The sequence below is a fragment of the Meles meles genome, chromosome 18 (assembly GCF_922984935.1).
Source record: "Meles meles chromosome 18, mMelMel3.1 paternal haplotype, whole genome shotgun sequence".
NCBI classification, from domain to species: Eukaryota; Metazoa; Chordata; class Mammalia; order Carnivora; family Mustelidae; genus Meles; species Meles meles.
In genome coordinates this window covers 20997794-21015544 of record NC_060083.1, presented here as the reverse complement: position 1 = coordinate 21015544, position 17751 = coordinate 20997794, and the positions used below count along the sequence as shown (strand labels likewise).

Sequence of the window (17751 nt, the reverse complement as noted above, 5' to 3'; positions counted from 1 at the left end):
TATGGTACACCTGAAACTAATATAACACAATGTTAATTATACTGGAATTTTAAAAAACATTGTTTAATTCCCACAATTTTGTGAATTTTCAAGTTTTAGTTTACTAATTTCCAGCTTCATTCCATTGTGGTCAGAGAAGATATGTTGTATGATATCTATCTTTTAAAAACTATTGATACGTAATTTTTTGACCTGCTTGTGGTCATCCTGGAAAATGTCCCATATGTACTTGAGAAGAATGTGTATTCTGTTGTTTGGTAGGACGTTCTGTGATATTCGTTGGGCCTAGTTGGCTTATTGTAGTTCAAGTCATCTATTTTTTTTTCCTTTTTGAGATTTTACTTACTGGGGAGAGAGAGAGCACAAGAGTGGGGAAGGGCAGAGGGAGAGGGAGAAGCAGACTCCCTGCCAGGGAGTCTGACTTGGGACTCAATCCCAGGACCCTGCGGCCATGACCTGAGCCAAAGGCAGACACCCAACTGACTGAACCACTGGTCAGGTGTCCCTAAGTCGTCTGTTTTCTCCATTATTTTGAGTGGGATATTGTAGTCTCCAACTATTATTGTAGAAGTAATTTACCCTTTAATTCTGTCAGTTTTTCCTTATATTTTGATGGTCTAAATATTATGTCCTCTTCCTGTACTGAACCTTTTATTAATATATAATGTCCTTCTTTGTCTCATAACTTCTTTTTTTTGGTAGCTTTGTGATTTTATTAACAAATATTACATTCACATACATTGTCTATTCATTTTCTTGGCTGTGCAGCCTGGCATTGGGATTGGTGACTCTGATGGCCAGCTTAGCTGCTTTTCCCACAGTGGCTCTGCAGTTCTGGGAGGAGACATTGTGAGCAATCTCTTCATAGTAGGATTTGTTGCATATCAGCAGCACTTCAGGCTCTTTGACATTGTGAACTAGGAAATTCCAAAGCCATTGGACAGCACGTGCTTTGTTTTCTTAGTGCTCCCATAACCAATGTTGGGCATCAAGATCTGGCCCTTGAATCTTCTGTGCATCCTATTGTCAATGCCTGGTTTTCACCAGTTGTGCTTAATTTTGACATATCGGTCTGACTGCTGCTGGGTGAGCTTCTTGGTCCTCTTTTTAATGATCTTGGGCTTCACCAGTGGTCTGAGGGCGGCCATGATGCCTAGGAGGAGATGGCTGCCACCTCTGCAGGCAGCGCAGGGGAAGAGAGGGGAAGGTCCTCGTAACTTGTTTTGACTTAAAGTTTGTTTTGGGGGCACCTGGGTGGCTCAGTGGGTTAAGCCGCTGCCTTCGGCTCAGGTCATGATCTCAGGGTCCTGGGATCGAGTCCTGCATCGGGCTCCCTGCTCAGCAGGGGCCTGCTTCCCTCTCTCTCTCTCTGCCTGCCTCTCTATCTACTTGTGATCTCTCTCTGTCAAATAAATAAAAAAATCTTTAAAAAAAAAAAAAGTTTGTTTTGTCTGATAATTTGTATAGCTACCCCCACTCTCTTTGGTTACTATTTGCATGAAGTACCTTTTTCCACCCTTTCACTTTCAACCTGTTTGTGTCTTTAGATCTCAAGTGAGTCTCCTATGGGCAATGTGTGGTTGGGTCACGTGTTTTTATTTATTCTGCCAATGTCTGTTTTCTAATTGGAGAGTTTAATCCATTCACATTTAAGATAGTTACTGATAAGAATTTACTGCTATCTTTGTGCTGTTGGTTCCCCTATACCCTATAGCTTTTTTTTTTTTTGGCCTCATTTTCTGCATTACTGTCTTCATTTGTGTTTATTTTTTGCAGTGAAATGTTTAAATTCTTTTCTCATGTCCTTTTTGTGTATTCTACAGCTATTTTGTTTGTGGTTACCATGGGGATTACATTTAACATCCTAATGTTACAACACTCTCTTTTGAATTTATACCAACTTAATTCTGAGTTTTGACATTTAAATGGCATGTATTCATGTAACCATCAACATGGTCAAGATATAAGAAGTTTCAACACTCAGAAAATTCTCTTACCCCTTTGGCTAGTAGAGGAGGTGGTGGCAAATCCTGAGAGGAACATCTATTGTCTTTCAGGGGAGGAGCCTTTGAATTGTCTTCAAACAAGTTTGGGGGTGCCACCGCTTAGTAAGCAGTAATGGGCCACTATGGTAGACAGAGAGGATTTAGGGGAACTTGGAAATAGGAGATTTTGGGGACCACAGACCACTTATTTCCATTATATTTGTCTTACTCTTTCCCCTCAGGGCTCTGGTTTTGGCATAGCAGACGTGCCTTTTAGGGAATTTAACCTTTGAAGCCCAGCAACTCCGACAATTAAGTGTTGATTCTGGTCTGTGGGTTTCTCTGTCCTCCTTTTACAAGAGAGGAGACCGTCTTTATATGCTTCCAGAGAGACCTTTGGCTTTCATACTTAGCTTCTATTGGCTGTGTTATCTTTTTTCCAGAGAGCAAAGATTTTAGTAATACTTTCAGTTTCATTGCTTTTGTAGTTACTATTTTTCCTCCATTGCCAGCTTTAAAACCCCTTCTTAGCATCTGCAGCCAGTTGCCCTGGAAGCCTAGGGCAGGATGTTCATTAAGGTGTTCCTTTGGGATCAACACCTGGGAGGAGGGAGGATTGGGCAGATGCTGAATTCATGGTGCAGTGCAGGTCCATTGTTAGATTTGGCCAACCTCTTTTAGGAGCTCTGGTGCCAGAATTGGCCATTCTGAGTTGCCCAGAATTAGGCGTAGGTGTGTAGGCCTTTGTATTGCTGTATCAGTTGGTCATTGAGTGTGGGCTGCCCAGGAAGGCTTTGACCTTGGTTAGGGTCATTCTCTGCTGATTGAGGCAATCCCTGAAGGACTGACTGAATACTTCTAGCAGTTAAGGCAACAAGTCTTTCCATGAAGGGGAGCTGAGCACTGCCAGTGTGTAATTCCTCTGTGTCCACTAAGGGTGCTTATCTTTATTACTACTTTGCTTCTCCTTGATTTGGGTTTCATTTGTTACAAAATTTGTTTTAGTTTTTTAGTATCACTATGAACTCATGGAGTTGAATACATATATTTACAAACTTTCTGTCAACTTAAACATATAGAAGGATGCACAAATATATGTAAATATACAGCTTAATAAATGTTGACAGAGTAAACACACCAATGTAACCATACGGTGCTAGTAGTCCTTCCTCCTGCATTTCCTTCTAGTCATTACCTGTTCTTTCCAAGGGTCTTTACTATCCTAATTTGAATTTCTCATGTCTTTGAAATTTATGTAGCATAATCATACAGTAAGTGATATTTTGTTCCAACTTTTCACTCATATTTGTGAGATTAAGCTTAAGAGTTAAGCCATTTATTTTTATAGCTATATAGTTTTTCTTTGAATATATTGCTTTTTAAAACCATTTCTGCTATTGATAGACTGTTAGAGTGTTTTCAGTTTATTAACACTCTGTTATAAACATTTTTGCACATATATTTCAGTGGATATATGTACATAGATCTGTTGGGTATATACCTCGTGAAATCGCTGAGAATGTATATATATTCTGTTTTAGTGATAATGTCAGACATTTTTCAAAATATTTACTGATTTATATTCCTACTAGTAGCGTTTAAGAGTTGTAGTTGCTTGGGCATCTGACTGGCTCATTCAGAAGAGCTGGCAATTCTTGACCTCAGGGTTCTGGGTTTGAGCCGCACGTTGGGTGTAGAGATTATTTAAATAAATAAGTAAACTTAAAAAAAAAAAAAAGCGTTCCAGTTGCTGCAGTTCTCCCCTGTTTCTGTGGGATGTAGCCCTCTGGAGCTTATAGTTAAAAATGGGGTTTATTTACTAGGTTCCCTCCACTGGCAGGTACTGAATTCTAATCATTTCGTCTTCTGGAGGCTGTGAGACTTTGAAATTCTGCTTTTTCAGAAGTTTTGGCTTAGCTTTTAAGCCTTTTCCACTAGTTATGCATTTGAGGCCCCCTCATGTCTGCAGTTTTGTCAGTTCAGCCCTCAGTATCAACCCTTATCTCTGATGGTTTCTCTTTCCCTCAACAGAAGGACCTGCTTGGAACATGACTTTTGGGCACACTTTCATTTTCTGTTGCAGTGTTATTCTGTCTCTTATTTTTTTTTCCCTCATGGTAGTTTCACATGTAATTTGACCACATTCTTTGCTATTGCTCTTTTTGGGGGGTGGGGTAGGGGGAGGGGCAAAGAGAGAGGGAGAGAGAACATCTGAAGCAGGCTACAAGCCCGCAGTTGAGCCCGATGCATGGGGCTCAATCCCACGACCCTGAGAGCATGACCTGAACTGAAATCAAGAGTCAGTCACTTAATTGACTGAGCCACCCAGGTGCCCCTGCTGTTGCTCATTTATATTTGAAAATAGTTTTCCTGAATTGGTGGAGCAGAAATGTGAACCAGGGTAGCTTTTTCTCTTCATGGATCTAGAGCTCTTCTATTTCATGAAATTGAACAAATCCATCATCTCATCCTTTCTGAGCTCCTTTAGCTTTCTTTCTCTTTACCACCTTTATCTGGACCTTGTTCCTTTGTCCCCGTTGTCCCTGTTGTCAGTTTGGAGTGAATCTCATCAATTTCTTCTCAATGTAGGCTTCATCCTAAAAGCGTTCTTCTTCAGCTGGTTAGTTTAGAACTGTGCTGCCCAGTGGTGTCCAATAGCTACTTAAAGTTAAATATCAGTAAATTAAATAGAAGTTAACATTTGATTCCTCATTTACATTAGCTGTGTAACAAGTGCTTAATAGCACATGTGGCTGTGGCTGCTGTATTGAGCATTGTTGATACAGTATATCACTGCAGAAACTTCTGTTAGATAATGATGGTTTGTTTAAAAAGTGTGCTCTCTTCTCAGGCCATTATGGTAGACCTTTTGTACTCATGTGCAAATTGCAATATAAAAAAAAAAAAAAAAAACCCACCCTGTGTTTCAGCTAATGTTCTTATATTTTTGGTCAGCTAATGTTCTTAAGATGGCCTGTTGTACTTTTGATTGAGAATGGAATAGAATTTTGGGATTTTCCTCAGATTCATCAGACCTTCTACTTCCCTCTGGTTTCTTTTTCAGAGATGCTTATACCCACCAGTTTTATAGCTTGAAGTGGTTTGTTCCTATTTGCTTGTCTTTTGGGCTTTGTGGGGTGCATGGTCTGCTGTTTGACTGAATTCACTTATTCACATACTAACTGCATCTGAAAGCAGCCTCAGAAATACACCGAGAAATAATGCTTAGCCAAATACCTGTACATCCTGTGATCCAGTCAAGTTAACACATAAAATTAACCGTTACAAAGGGAGCTGGGGAGATTTACAAGCTACATTGCAGCCACTGCCTTTTCAAATTCTCCTTTCTTACACCTTTCAGATTTTTTCCCCTCTGTAAGCTTTAAAACTAACATGTAATTCTGTACCTCCTATTAAGCCCTAAAAATGCTTCCCCTCTGTTATTCAGTATTTATTATCAAATCAGTGATCTATTATTAACTGACTAGACAAACTTGGGCATGCTACTTGGTCTCTTTCCACTTTTAGTTGCACCATTTTAAAAATGAAAATGCTGAGGGTGCCTGGGTGGCTCAGTCAGTTGAGCATCTGCCTTTGGCTCAGGTCATGGTCTCAGGGTCCTGGGATTAAGCCCCACATCGGGCTACCCCCACTCAGTGGGGATCTCCCTCTACCCATCCCCTGGCTCTTATTCTTTCTCTCTCACTTGCTTTCTCTGAGTAAATAAATAAGTATTTTAAGAAAAACCTCACAAGTCTTCTCTCTTAGCATTAGCAGGATCTAATATTTAAACAGTGGATACATTCATAATGCTTTCAATACAAAATGCTACTTTTGAACAGAGCAGAGATGAGCTTCTTGGCAGTGCAACTTAACTCATTCTCAGATAACTATATATGTGGTCCCCTTAAAAGATATTTTTTCTTCCCCATGAAACTTACCTGTCTGTTGTTCTGTTCCTCCCTCAACTGTGTACCTGAGGGTGGTCATCTTACCTGAGTTAGTCTTACTGTGTTTATTCTAGGTTATACAGCTTCCTCTCATTTCTGAAAGATACACAGTTATTTGCCATTATTTATTAGAGGTCTGGGGCATAGATGTTCTTGGTCTGTTATTTTAATGCTGGAGTTCAATGTATAAGGGAAAAGATTGTATGCATTTTATTGCAGGCATCCTCTGAAATAATTTTTAGCTACAAGGAAATAGCTCTATTTCTGTGAGTCATCATCTCTTATGTAATACTGGGTAAAGTTTTAATTTTGTAGGTAGGTAGCGGTTTACGACTTCGAGAAAGAAAGCTTCAAAAATTGAAATTTCGAGAGTTTTAGATTGGCTATAAATGCTAATTTCTATTGAAAATTGGAGCTTGAGATAGAAACATAGTCACCATGGCGGATAAAAATTTTCCTAAAATCTCATGAGTTTCAATGAGAAATAGTTCTTTTTAGTCGTTTTCATGTTTAAGCTAACATTTTATTTTTCCCTTAGCTTCCAATAAAAACAGGACAGCAGAACACGCATACCAAAGTCAGTACCGAACACAACAAGGAATGTCTTATTAATATTTCCAAATACAAGTTTTCTTTGGTTATCAGCGGCCTCACCACTATCTTAAAGAATGTTAACAATATGGTGAGTATTGGGTCATTATTTTGTGGGGGAATTTGCTTTTGTTTCTTTCTGATTTAAAGTCTTATAGCAGCATATTTTGAAGTATGGAAAGTCCTTTTCTGTGGATTCTGGATATAAACACTCATTATATTTCGTGAATGAGCACAGGTAACCTTTAACTTCCATTTTAGTTTTTGATTTTTTTCTCTTAGATGCTTCTCTTATTTGCAACCCTATTTTTTCTTTTTCTTTTTTTGGAATTAGGATTTCATACAGACTTTAGGTCATATATAAATTGGTAACATAGTAATCTATTAAAATCTTTTCCTTAGCTGCCGCTTTGAATATTTACTTATTAGATTTGTCCTAGTCCTAAGTAGACAATAAATAAAATATGACCTTGTAGAGTTAAAATGTGAGATTGCTTTTACAAAGATGCTGTTTTATTTCCTTCCTCCTGTAACCTGTGACAGATTCTATAGTAGTTAGAGATCCCATTGTTGAAATGATTTTCCTCAAATAGCTATTTCAGCAAGTAATTCCATGGTCAAAAGCTCACAGTTGCCTTTTTTCCTGTTTTATAAAACCTATTTACATTCTGTAGACTTCAGTTTACTCCAGCTGTTCTTTCTCTGAACCTTTGAATATCTCATTTGTCCTGACTCTCTCAGGGGATTCCTTCCTCTGTCAGTCCCTATCTAAAATCTCCTTCATACTCAATTCAGAACAGCTGATCTGGATATTTCTTGATTAATTCCGAACTGCTTTTTCTGTCTTTAGCACTGCTAACCACAGTTTATATTGTTTGTATTAAGCTATGAGACTGACGTCTGGTTGTACATTGTGTGAATCAGTCTTATTTTTACAGTCACATCTTTAGTGTGTTTTCTTTTTAAAAACTTCGTTAGGCAATGTCCCAAACTTAGAAAATTGATAAACTGGAGGTGTGGGCAATCATTTGCCATGCAAAGAAGTTTTTTCTTTATAGAAAAAAAATTAAGATTTTTCTGAAAAAAGCAGGACCTCTTATGAATATGTAAAGTGCTTTACAGAAATACATGTAAGATTTTGTGATGCTTTTTTGTTGCACAGTGTGTGGGGCATGGTGATAGGATTTTGCTTATATAAATATGTGGCTGTGTTCCCAGTTAGGTGAAAATATTTTAATATTGGAACTTTCTTTTCAAAACAAAAACAAAAGCAGTATGGTGATAATTGGCATTCATTTAGGCTTATTGAGTAAACTTAATTGTGGAAACCATAGTTCCTTGTTGGTGAATAGCATAATAATAAATTTAAGGATAGCAAATGCCTTAAATTCACTGTAATTGGTGTTACAGTATTTTGTTGCTGTAAGAATTGAGACTGATTATTTTGTGGCATTGATGTGTGGTTAAATGTTCAATGCAAGATTCTGGTTAAGATCTGTATGTATATCTAAATCCTATATATGTATTTTTTTTCTTTCAAGTTTTTTTTCTTTAAATTTTAATTTTTTATTAACATATTATGTATTATTAGCCCCAGGGGTACAGGTCTGTGAATCGCCAGGCATACACACTTCACGGCACTCACCATAGCACATACCCTCCCCAACGTCCATAACCCAACCACCCTCTCCCTACCCACCTCCCCTCCGGCAACCCTCAGTTTGTTTTGTGAGATTAAGAGTCTCGTATGGTTTGTATGCCTCCCGATCCTATCTTGTTTCATTTTTAAAATCCGATATATTTTTAAAGTATAAACCAAAGTTACTTACTTTCTTTATAAGGCTAATGATAGACTATAATAAATGCCAACATTTTTGTATGCCTGGGAATTTATGTCATGTGAGCATTAAGATAAAATCAGAAATAACAGATTTAAATATAGTCTAATCTGGGAGATAAAATGGAAGGCTTCATTTTTTTTTCCCTAATCCATAGTCCCTGACTTTTTAGATGTGTGTTGATTCAGTAGAGAGTAATAGCCAACCTTTACTGTTCTGAATATCTTTTCTTTTAGAGAATATTTGGAGAAGCTGCTGAAAAAAATTTATATCTCTCTCAGTTGATTATATTGGATACACTGGAAAAATGTCTTGCTGGGGTAAGTAAATCTAAAATAGGCAGATTTTGTGAATTCAGTTTTGAGAATGATCTGATGTACGAAAGTATAGATGTGGACGAGAAAAGTCATGCAGATTTTTTTGGTCTAAGACCTATGAATATAAATTTTGTTAACACAGCTAACAGTGTATACAGTTTTCAAGAGAATTATTTTCTCATCTTTTGTAAATTAAATAAATACCAAGTTTACTTATAAAGTGTTAAGCTTGAGCCACATATCTCTGTCTCAGGTTGTTTAGAAAAGATTTTATGAAAAAAAGCCACTATTTGATTTAATCAATTTCTCCAGATATTGTTAGGCCTGTGGTATTGCTTAGCTGTGAAAAAATGTGACCAGGAGTAATCTTTCTCCCCCTGCCCCTCCCTGCCCCATTTCAATTTTTTTTTTTTTTTTACTGTATTTATTTTTTTTTTCTTTTTTCTTTTTTTTTGTTTTTTTATTTTCATTTTATTTATTTTTTTCAGTGTAACAGTATTCATTCTTTTTGCACAACACCCAGTGCTCCATGCAAAACGTGCCCTCCCCATTACCCACCACCTGTTCCCCCAACCTCCCACCCCTGACCCTTCAAAACCCTCAGGTTGCCCCAACCTCCCACCCCTGACCCTTCAAAACCCTCAGGTTGTTTTTAAGATTTTATTTATTTATTTGATAGAGAGTGAGAGAGGAATTACAAGCAGGGGGACTGGGAGAGGGAGAAGCAGGCTTCCCGCTGAGCAGGGAGCCCAGTGTGGGGTTCGATCCCAGGACATTGGGATCATGACCTAATCCTAAGGCAGATGCTTAACATCTGAGCCACTCAGGTGCCCCCCATTTCAATATTTTACCCGATTTTAATATTTTACTTTACAAATCTATATAAAAGTGGACTTTAAAAAATTACAACTATTACCAAGAGATCCTACCTTAAGAACATTTGTTATGTGTAAATTATGAATATATAAAATAGTTATGTGGAGGAGTAGTTGAATACAAAACAGTTCTTTCTTAGGGTTCCTCTAAATAGTTATCTCAGTATGTTTCAACCATGACTTACTGAGAATCTTTTCGAGAATATTTTTGTTGCATAAAGCAAGGTGTTTCTATACTTTGATAACCTTAACTCTTACTGGAACGTGGTAATTGTTTAGTAAATATATAAATTTTATTGCCTTCATTTTAAAGATCTGTTTATTCATTGTAAGAGTTATTATGGTCCCTCTTCCTTGACACATCTTTTGCTTTTATTCAGAATTACATCTCTCTTTAGCACGTTACAGTTGTTTTCTTTTTTTTTTCCCCCATTTTATTTATTTTTTCAGCGTAACAGTATTCATTCTTTTTGCACAACACCCAGTGCTCCATGCAAAACATGCCCTCCCTATTACCCACCACCTGTTCCCCCAACCTCCCACCCCTGACCCTTCAAAACCCTCAGGTTGCCCCAACCTCCCACCCCTGACCCTTCAAAACCCTCAGGTTGTTTTTCAGAGTCCATAGTCTCTTATGGTTCACCTCCCCTCCCCAACAGTTGTTTTCTTTAATCAGCCTAGATGGGTGGGACTTGGATGTGAGGACGATTTTGTGGTTGGGAAGAGAAAGAATGGTCAATAGTGTTTGAGGAAGGGGAAAAAATAATTACATGTACTCAATTATCTATCCTGGGGGAAGAGACCTATTGAAGACTATAGGACACAAAACCTAAACATAATGTTTTAAACTCTTATTGGCCCTTGACCGTATTCCCAAATTGTTAGACAGTTTTTATAAGTTTTCTACTTAAATTGAGGGTGAGCTAGTTCTGTTTGTAGTTTGGTGCTTTCTATTGATTTGTGATATGCTGTTGTTCATTTATAAAGTGGAGTGAAAAAACAAAAGTGCTGTTAAAAAAGATGATGTAATTGGGAAGGTGAATGGTTTTTAAACATCCTGAGCCAGTTCTCTATAGTGGACTTGTTGCTTTGATTATAAATACCAGTACATTAGCCATATCCATGTTCGGATGGGGTTGGTGGTTTATTGCCTCTGTTAGTCCTGCAGCTTTTCTCTATTAACATTTGTAATTGAGAGGTAATGGTAAATGTATTTTGGAGAATGATTACTGGTATTATTGGCCCCTGTTTTATTGATACTCTTTAGAGATAGCCTAATTAAAACTCTAATAAGTAAGCATAGTGTAACTTACATAATGAATAAAATAAGTTATCTTCCTCTGCTCTATTGAAAATGTATGGATTTCTTTCATTGAATTTATAATTAAAAATAATGCTATTCATGTTATCAAATAATTTTGTTTTCTTGGATTGTCTTCAGTTTTATTATGGTTGTCTGTTGATTTTCATTTTTAGATTGAAGTTTGGTGAGGTAGTTTAAGAAGTGAGCCTGCAAGTACGTGTTTGTCATATAAATAGTTGAAATAGCTAAATGAAATGATCAAGTAATTACCAGTATCATATTATGAGTAAAATTTTGTAGAATTTGAGCAATCTTTGTTCCTGCATATATGACCATTATTCAAAAGATTGAATACTTCTGTAATTTTTACTTGCTTATTAATTGGAGTTTCAGCATTTCTATTGTCTGATTGGCCTGTAAGATACAGGCATTGCCACTTGAATTTTGGAGGTTTTGTGATATCTGTTTATTTGCTGTCTGTATGTTCCAGTGTATTTACATTTATAAGCACTTGGATTGCAATTACAGAATCAAGGATAACACATAATTATACACAATTTTGTTCTTTGCTTGATATTACCGAAATTGTATGAATTGTTATTCATACATGATTATTATTAGGCTTAGGTGACATATTAATGTGGAATGGTATCTCTGCAGGATAGCTTATCCATTGGTTATTTTGTTAATTGTAGGGAAAAGATTTACTTTATAAAGTAGAGAGTTTAATATTAACAGTAAGGTTGTCAAGCTTGCTGTGTCATTAACATTGGGACCACCTGGCATTATGGACTCCTGATATGATACAGTATGAATTTTATTGAACTGCCTGAAGTGTTTAACCTGAATTTAATCAGACCATTAGATTTAGGTTCCAGCTATTGAAAATACAGTAACTACAAGTTAAGTCTCACACTACTAAGAAATAATTGTGATCAACAATATGGAACATTTTGTAAGGCCCCTTTTCTTAAAGTCAAAATAAAATGATGTATATGGAGTGTTGGGGGGGCAGTCATTTTAGAATAAAGAGACTAAAGGAATCATGCTATAATCATCTGAACCTTTCTTTGAATCCTGATTGAATTAAAAAGAAGTTTTGAGTTCACCTAGGTGGCTCAGTCGGTCAAGTGTCTGTCTGCCTTCGGCTCAGGTCATTGTCCCAGAGTCCTGGGACTGAGCCCCATGTTGTGGGGGTTCCCTGATCAGCAGGGAGGCTGCTTCTCCTTCTCCTCCTGCCTCACGCTGTCTCTCTCTAGCTCCGTCTCTCACGAATAAATAAGTAAATTTTTTTTTTAAAAGTTATGAAAGACATTTTGGGGGCAGTTGGGGAAATTTGAATATAGAATGGGTATTAGCTGATGTAAGGGGAATTTTGTTGTTCTTTGATATGGTGATTGTTTTGAAGTTAAATTGGAGAATGCCCTTATTTTTATTTTCTAAAGATTTTATTTTAAAGAGAGAGTGTGTGCACATGATAGGGGAGGGGAAGGGCAGAGGAGGAGAGAGAGGGAAAGTAAACTATGTGCTTAACACAGAGCCTTTGGGCTCCATCTCATGATCCTGAGATCCTAACCTGAGCCGAAATCAAGAGTTGGTGGCCAGCCACCCAGGTGCCCCAAGAATGTCCTTATTTATTTTATTTTTTGAGTGTCCTTATTTTTATTTATTGATTTTAAGATTTTATTTATTTGACAGAGAGAGATAGCGAGAAAGGGAACACAAACAAGGGGAATGGGAGAGGGAGAAGCAGGCTTCTCGCAAGCAGCGAACCCGATGTGGGGCTCCATCCCAGGACCCTTGGGATCATGACCCGAGTGGAAGGCAGACAATGACTGAGCCACCCAGGAGCCCCTGAATGTCCTTATTTTTAAGAGATGTTAAAATACTTGTGGATGAAATATTATGGTGTTTGTAACTTACTTTGAAATGGCTCAAGCAAAGCAAAACTATTTTTAATAGGCAAATTGTACACCCAGGAATTTATTTGGATATGAGACAGATGACACATTGCACCACAAATAAATGAATATAAGTAACATTTATTTGGAATTCACAATAAACTTGGGATTCCTAGGAGTGGAAAAGTTTCTATAAGGATTTGATGAACAGGGAACCAACAGGAGTGGTGGTGGTGGGAGGGGGTGGATTCTAGGGAGAATGGATGGGGGGCTGGATTTTTATTGTGAAAAGAGGTGAAAGATGGAAAAAAAGAAAAAAGCAATGAAAGATGGAATTACCCTGTTTATTAGACTGAGTATAGATACAGTAAACATGGTGAAATATTAACAGTTGTTGAGTGTAGGTGATGAATATATGGGTGTTCATTATTCTATTTCAAGCCTTATGTCTGTTTGAAAAATTTCTTTCTTTTTTTTTTTTTTTAAAGATTTTACTTACTTATTTGACATACAGAGATCACAAGTAGGCAGAGAGGCAGGCAGAGAGAGAGGAAGAGAAGCAGGCTCCCTGCCAAGCAGAGAGCCCGATGCGGGGGCTCAATCTCAAGACCCTGAGATCATGACCAGAGCTGAAGGCAGAGGCTCAACCTACTGAGCCACCCAGGCGCCCCATGTTTGAAAAATTTCATACAGAAAATCTTCACATGTGAATTTAACAAAGTTTTAGAATTATGTGATTATTTCTGTTGCAGCAACCAAAGGACACAATGCGATTAGATGAAACAATGCTGGTCAAACAGTTGTTGCCAGAAATCTGCCATTTTCTTCATACCTGTCGCGAAGGAAACCAACATGCCGCTGAACTTCGGAATTCTGCCTCTGGGGTTTTATTTTCTCTCAGCTGCAACAACTTCAATGCAGTGTTTAGTCGCATTTCTACGAGGTTAGTGTGTAAACTACGTAGAACTGTTGTGAAGTAATATAATTTTAGAAGTCTTTATTTTGTCTGGATAAAAATAAAAAGTTGACAGAAATGAATTTGACTTGGGCTTTTGTATAAGTTTTATACATTGATTTCTTTGACATTTTTATCATGTAGTATTGTGATATTGGTGTGTACAATTAAATGTGAGTAGCTATGAAGTTGAAAGTCCAAATTTTAGGGAAATCTCTTGCTCATGATCAGGTTTTTGTTTTTACACGAGGTATGAGTTTTTGGTTGAGTTTTTAAATATTATTCTTTTAAATAGAATTAGCTAATCAGAATAACTGAGAAGAGTAGTCAGATTTCTAATGATCTCACAGCTCTGCTCTTAATCACAAGATCCTAAGTTATGAAGCAAAATCAAAACCTAACGATAGGGAAGCATAAGGAAGTGAATAATTGCAAAGTAGTCTTCTCCAGAAAGTAGACTGTGTTTTAAGTGTATGAATTCTAAAAGCTCCCATATTTTGAGTATTTACAGCATATGTTGTACTGTTTTATCTTCATAGTATCTTTGAAATGTGGATGATACTTCCCCAGTTTATAGGTAAACAAACTAATACCCAAAGAATTTATTAAGGCGCTTTGTCGAATAATGAAGGCCCCCAAATTTTAAAGTCAGACTGGTTTCAGAGTCTATTAAATTCATTATATCAGGCTGCTACTTCTATACTTCCATTTTAACCGTATTTTATGAAATATATATTTTAACGTTTTTACTGTTGTGCTTCAAGATTATATATATGATTTAAGCTTTTATTGATGATTAAAAATTATGTGATCATCAGTTGTGATATGCTATGGATGGGAAGAAATTTATGTGTAGATGGTGCCATATGGAATAATAACTGATGGTGTAGCAAGTGACTCTGGAACTTGCTTTCATGCAAATGATTTGCTTGTCTCATCCAAGTAGAGTCAAATGGGTCTTAATTATGACCAAGTAGGAAGTAGAATATAAATCACTTAGTGATTTAGTGAATCTAAGACTAATACAGAATGTGGAAAAACAGCCCTCTTTATTGATACATCCTTCATCTTTTGACTTGTCTGTGTTGTGTGAACAGTGGACTTCCATTAGTCAGCTTTGTTCATTCTTCTGTTGTTGGAAAAACAGGTGTGAGTGGAATATGCATCATAGTTTGAGAGTTTGTGCTATAGTGTTTTGGGTGACTTGGCTAACTTCAAAATTCTCCTGTCTTTTTAATTAAAAAAATGGTATTTCTATAGTCAGGATGCTAGGCAACAGTATTCTTCAATTCCTGATCATACCTGGTGCAAAGAAAATTGAATTTTGTTTAATGGTATGATATGATTGATGCTGTTAGGTAATGTTTATATAATAGAACAATGTCTTCATGAAATCTTTTGAGTGATAACATTTTATATTCTGAGTAATATTAAATTAGTTGAAGTAGCAAGGTAACCGACATCTAGGGAATAGGAGATGTGAAAATTATAAAAGAAAAAAACAATTTGTTTAAGTGACTGTCACACTAGCTTACTATTTGAAGTAATTTTACATTGAAGGTAACAATTATCAAAATAAGAGAATATTTTTTAGTCTATCTAAACATAAGTTGCTCTATAAAATACAGCAAATGTGCCATCTTTTAAAAACTCTAGAAATTTTCCAGCACCAAAGGTTTCATTTTATAGGATTTTGTAGCATCAATGCATGTAAATTTAGGCAACTTTTATGTATATTTTGAACCTTACTGTTTCAAGAAGATAAGTTAAATGTCTCCAGAAAAAGCTAGTTTCTGTAGCTTCCGGTGGACAGACTGCTCAGAAATTGGATCTCTGAAGTACATGTTTTAGACAACTGCATTTCATGTAGCTTCTGCCAGAAGAAGGAGCTGATCTTGTTAGAGGACCACTCACCTAAAAGACCATTATGATGGTTAATTTTGATATAGATATAGCCTTCATAGCATTAGGAGACTTAAAATATGCAAGTGACTAGAATGGCAGTTCTTTCTTTCTTTCTTTTTTCAAAAAGATTTAGTTGAGCCGGAGTGTGAGTTGGGGAGCAATAGAGCAATAGCAGTAGAGCAATAGAGCACAAGTTGGGGAGGGGAAGGGACAGAGGCAGAGGGCAAAGCAGAATCCCTGCTCAGCAGGGAGCCCAACCTAGGGCTCAATCCCAGGACCCTGGGATCATGATCTGAGGCAAAGGCAGATGCTTAACCGACTGAGCCACCCAGGTATCCCCAGAATAGCAGTTCTTTCTGAAGATTGATTTTGTATCTCATATATAATAGATGAACCAATATCGTGAAAATTTACTGTGTATGACTCTGCTACCTCTCCACAAATGTTTCTCTTTTAGAAATAACATTAGCTTTTGATATTTCTTGGTCTTCAATTTTTTTTTAAGGAAATATGGGGTACAGATCTTAAGTATACTTCTGCTGAAGTATATACCATGTTCTGCAACTCATAGTACTCTTTTACGTAGAAGATGGGCTGCTCTGTTCACAAAATTACTGTATAGTTGCACTAGATCTAATCGTTTTGTAGTGGGAGGGCTCTGCAGAATATCTGATTTGAGGGGCGCTGGGGTGGCTCAGTTGTTAAGCATCTGCCTTTGGCTCAGGTCTTGATCCAGAGTCCTGGGATGGAGCCCCACATCAGTGGGAAGCCTCCTTCTCCCTCTCCCACTCACCCCGCTGTGTTCCTTCTCTCACTGTCAAATAAATAAATAAAATCTTAAAAAAGAAAAAAAAAAGTGGGGGATGGGGTAACTGGGTGACAGGCATTAACGCGGGCATGTGATGTGATGAGCACGGAGTGTTATATGCAACTGATAATTTATTGAACACTACACCTGAAATTAATGATGTACTGTAAGTCGGCCAATTGAATTAAAAAAATTAAAAAAAAAAAAAAAGAATATCTGATTTGACATAATACCAGAAGCAGAAGGCTCAGTGATTTTAAAAGTTCTATTTGATTTTTTTTTTCTTTTTAGAGAAGGGGGAGGGGCTGAGGGAGAGAGAGAATCTTTTTTTTTTTTTTAAGATTTTATTTATTTATTTGACAGAGAGAGATCACAAGTAGGCAGAGAGGCAGGCAGAGAGAGAGGAGGAAGCAGGCTCCCCACGGAGCAGAGAGCCTGATGCGGGGCTCGATCCCAGGACCCTGAGATCATGACCTGAGCCGAAGGCAGCGGCTTAATCCACTGAGCCACCCAGGCGCCCCGAGAGAGAGAATCTTAAGCAGGCTTCATGCCCAGGGTGGCTTGGATGTGGGCTTGATTTCAGAACCCTGAGCTCATGACCTGAGCTGAAATCAAGAGGGAGATGCTTAACTGACCAAGTCATCCAAGTGCCCCAGAAGTTCTGTTTGATACTTTGACAGATCTGCTGGGTTGGTTTTTTTTTTTCCCTAATGGTTTCTTATTCTTCTTAATAGTTTAAAATTTTTTATATGGCTCTAATCATTTAAGGCATATTTTATATTCTCTTAAGATCGTTAAATAATCTCATATACTTGTATGTGCCAATTCTCATTCATAGTGAATGATTTTCTCTCTTTTCTGTAAACTTTGATTGCAAATTCATCTTTAGTGCATGTCTGTATTTTCTTTGGGATCTCTTGTGGATGTGGGAGTGTCCTAGTGATAGTTTTTGCTTTTGCTAAGTGCCCAGCTCTGGACTCCCCCCCCCCTTTTGTTTCCTTTTTTTTTTTTTTAAAGTAATTTCTCATTCCCAGATTGTATGGGTAGTATAAATGTGGACCTCAGACTCTTACAGTGTAACAGCTCTGGGTGACTTTTTCCCCTACCCAAAACAGCCAAAGCAGACAGACATCTTAATGTTGGTAGATTTTTTTTTATCTCCTTCCACTCTCCCTTTGTTCCATCTCTCTCTCTGCAACTCTCATTTAAGGAATTACATAGTTCTTGCTAATCATGTTTTTTGCAGGGCCCCAGTTCTACTCTCTGCATTATAGGGTAGAAAGCTTAGTATCCAGTCCCATGTAGATGATAGCCACAAACCCC

General features: G+C 37.3%; 1 protein-coding gene and 1 pseudogene across 8 annotated transcripts in view; one reads left to right on the top strand and one right to left on the bottom strand.

Annotated features, from left to right (window-relative positions):
• Positions 1–17751, top strand: part of NF1 (neurofibromin 1) — a 253611-nt gene that overhangs the window by 50940 nt on the left and 184920 nt on the right. For all 8 annotated transcript variants that reach the window (XM_045985840.1, XM_045985838.1, XM_045985837.1 and 5 more), the window contains exons 2-4: positions 6474–6617; positions 8601–8684; positions 13513–13703. In XM_045985840.1, coding sequence (XP_045841796.1) covers positions 6474–6617; positions 8601–8684; positions 13513–13703 — 419 coding nt within the window. The remainder of the gene's footprint in view (positions 1–6473; positions 6618–8600; positions 8685–13512; positions 13704–17751) is intronic.
• LOC123929789 lies at positions 745–1148 on the bottom strand (annotated as a pseudogene).